Genomic DNA, 2,700 nt, shown 5'->3' with positions numbered 1-2,700 from the left:
TTTGGTTTGAGTAATCGGGGGTGGAGTCAATGTTCGCCGAACATGTTTGAGCATTTGTAGTGAAGTTGCACAAAACTCCATATATTTTTTGATAGTTGATGCTCAAGTTGACGCTTCGGTCGTTCGTGTGTGATATTGTTGGTCGAATAAATTGATTGTTCGTGCCGCTGTTGGCAAAACTTGATGAATGTTTGAATAAACGAGAGGTGGAGACAATGTTGGTAAAACTACTTGAACGTGTGTACGTTCCATTACGCGATGGACACGATAGTCTGGTACAAAACCAAAGTCAGAGTCAAACCCGTCCTCAAGAAGATGGATTCTCTAAACTATTGCTAGGAAATTTCCATTGAAACTTTTTGGGCTTTGGCAAAGGCCTATTTATGATAGCATGCTATGGCGGCGGACTCCACTAAAACTTTTGAAAAATGATTGAAAATGTAGCCCAAATCGCTACGCTGAAGCTAATGGTTGCCATGTAATAAAAATTCCACTCCTTGGCGTACGATTAAATGGATCTCGGATAAGTGACGCTGAACTCCAATAAAAGTAAAGGACAAAAAACCAAAGTCGTAATGTTGTTTTTAAATCCTTTTAAAAGATCCACCATATTACATATTTGGAGCATCAGTGGTTGCTTTAGACAACAAAATTACTGAAACGGTGTGAAAAGTGCTTAAATCTGCAAGACACAAATAGTTTTTTTCTGGAGCATTTTTTTCTTTTCTTAATGACACTGGGACATTGCCGCCTTGCAGCTTAGTGTTCTCTTAGCACTTCAATAGTTATTAACTGAGAGGTTTCTAAGCCAAGTTACATTTTTTTTTGCATTTGTATATCATGAGGCTAACACGATGATACTTTTATGCCCAGGTAAGTAGAGAAAATTTCCAACCCGAAAATGTCTTGCACCGAACCGGGAATTGAACCCATCCACCCTCAGCATGGTCTTGCTTTGTAGCCGCGCATCTTACCGCATGGCTAAGGAAGGCACCTTTAACTTAAAAATGTTTGTAAAGTTAGGTTTAATGATCTCAATGATCAAATATTTCGTCGACGAAAGTATATCGATTTTACGAGCCTTTTATCAGATATTAGCTGTTGGAGTTAAATTATACCTTTTACATTCAGCTACGAGTAAGAAATTGAAATAAAAAAAACAGAAAAAGGCAATGAGACTCATTTGAGGCGATTAACAATATGTGTAACCCCTTTGTTTTGCCGCGTCTACAGGGTGTACGTTATCAACGAACTACTACTATACGCATAATTCTGTCCCGAAGCTGTCGGAAGATTAATTTGATATTGATTTTGGAGGTTTTAACGATAGATAAACTTAGACATAGATAAGAAACCTGCTACTATATAAACGAACTCCGGTAGCCGTTAGTTTACATTAGATATTGAAGTGACAATGAAGGCCTTCATCGTTCTAGCATTGTGTGTGGTGTCCGCTTTTGCCGGCCTAGAAGAGGACCTCTGGACCTCGTTCAACAAAGTTCGACCTACTGGTTTGGAAGGATACGAAGAGCCACGGTTTGATGGCAGAATTGTAGGAGGAAATGAAGTCAGCATTGGTAACTTCCCATACCAGCTGTCACTTCGTCACAATGGAAACCACATCTGCGGTGCCTCCGTCATCTCCAGCAACTGGGCCTTGTCTGCTGCTCACTGTACCGTGTCTCCTGTCACCGCTGGATCTGTACGTATTGCTTCAGGATTTACCATTGTGCGTGAATAATAAAGATTGCTCTTTTCTTCTGATCATCCAGGCTACTCTGCGAGGAGGAAGCGCTAACCGTCTCAGTGGAGGAGTCATTTTTGCCGTAGCTCAGATCGTAAACCATCCACAGTACAACGCTAACACCATCAACAACGATGTGTCGGTTCTGCGTACCACCACTTCGTTCTCTGGAGCTAATATTGCTGCCATCACTATTGTCCCAAGTGGAACCAACTTCGCTGGTGGTACTCGTTCCGTTGTTTCTGGATGGGGTCTGACCGCTGCTGGAGGATCTCTACCGACCAATCTGCGTGCCGTTGATATCCCAGTTGTTACTCTCGCCACTTGCCGCAACCAGTGGGGAGCTGCCCGTATCACCGATAGCATGGTTTGCGCCGGAGAGCCAGGACGTGACTCTTGCAATGGAGACAGCGGTGGCCCATTGGTAACCGGGGGTCGCCAGTTCGGTATTGTCTCATGGGGTGCAGTTCAGTGCGGTGGAAATCTGGCTGGAGTGTACGCTAACATTGGTGCTGCTGTCATTCGCAACTTCATCAGCTCAAACACTGGTGTGTAGATGGAAAATAAATTGATTTTGTGCATTTGAGTTATCGGAGTTATTATTATTTGTCTTATTTCAAAACATATTTATCTATCATTAGCACTGTTGTTATAGTTTTGGTTATTGTTTTTTACATAATGAGCTTTCAATCATTCACCAGGATATGCTTTACATCAAAGCGTATCGAAAATTGGCTTAGCTTAGCTTAGACCGACTGACTGTAGATATCAATGATTGCTACTTCGTGATTGATCAGAACTGGTGAAAATTGGTGATCAATAATGGTACCTCCCAAGTCCTTGCAGTCAGTTGAAAAAGGGAGGGAATGACCGAGAATACCTCTGCATCTCCACAATTACCACGTGAAGGAAGTTGTGTTAGTTGGGTGGGGTAATCAGTAGCATAGATCGGGATT

The 2,700-nt window shown here is 42.2% G+C and overlaps 1 protein-coding gene across 1 annotated transcript; it reads left to right on the top strand.

The window, feature by feature from the left end:
• The first annotated feature begins 1,414 nt into the window (after positions 1-1,414).
• LOC134221328 (trypsin alpha-3-like) lies at positions 1,415-2,330 on the top strand. The gene is made up of 2 exons (XM_062700527.1): positions 1,415-1,702; positions 1,773-2,330. The coding sequence occupies exons 1-2, from the start codon at positions 1,415-1,417 to the stop codon at positions 2,298-2,300; spliced, it is 816 nt and encodes a 271-aa protein (XP_062556511.1). The 3' UTR covers positions 2,301-2,330.
• The last annotated feature ends 370 nt before the right edge of the window (positions 2,331-2,700 follow it).

This window comes from Armigeres subalbatus, chromosome 3, assembly GCF_024139115.2.
Source record: "Armigeres subalbatus isolate Guangzhou_Male chromosome 3, GZ_Asu_2, whole genome shotgun sequence".
NCBI classification, from domain to species: Eukaryota; Metazoa; Arthropoda; class Insecta; order Diptera; family Culicidae; genus Armigeres; species Armigeres subalbatus.
The sequence above is the reverse complement of the archived record's forward strand: the minus strand, read 5'-3'. Positions and strand labels throughout refer to the sequence as shown.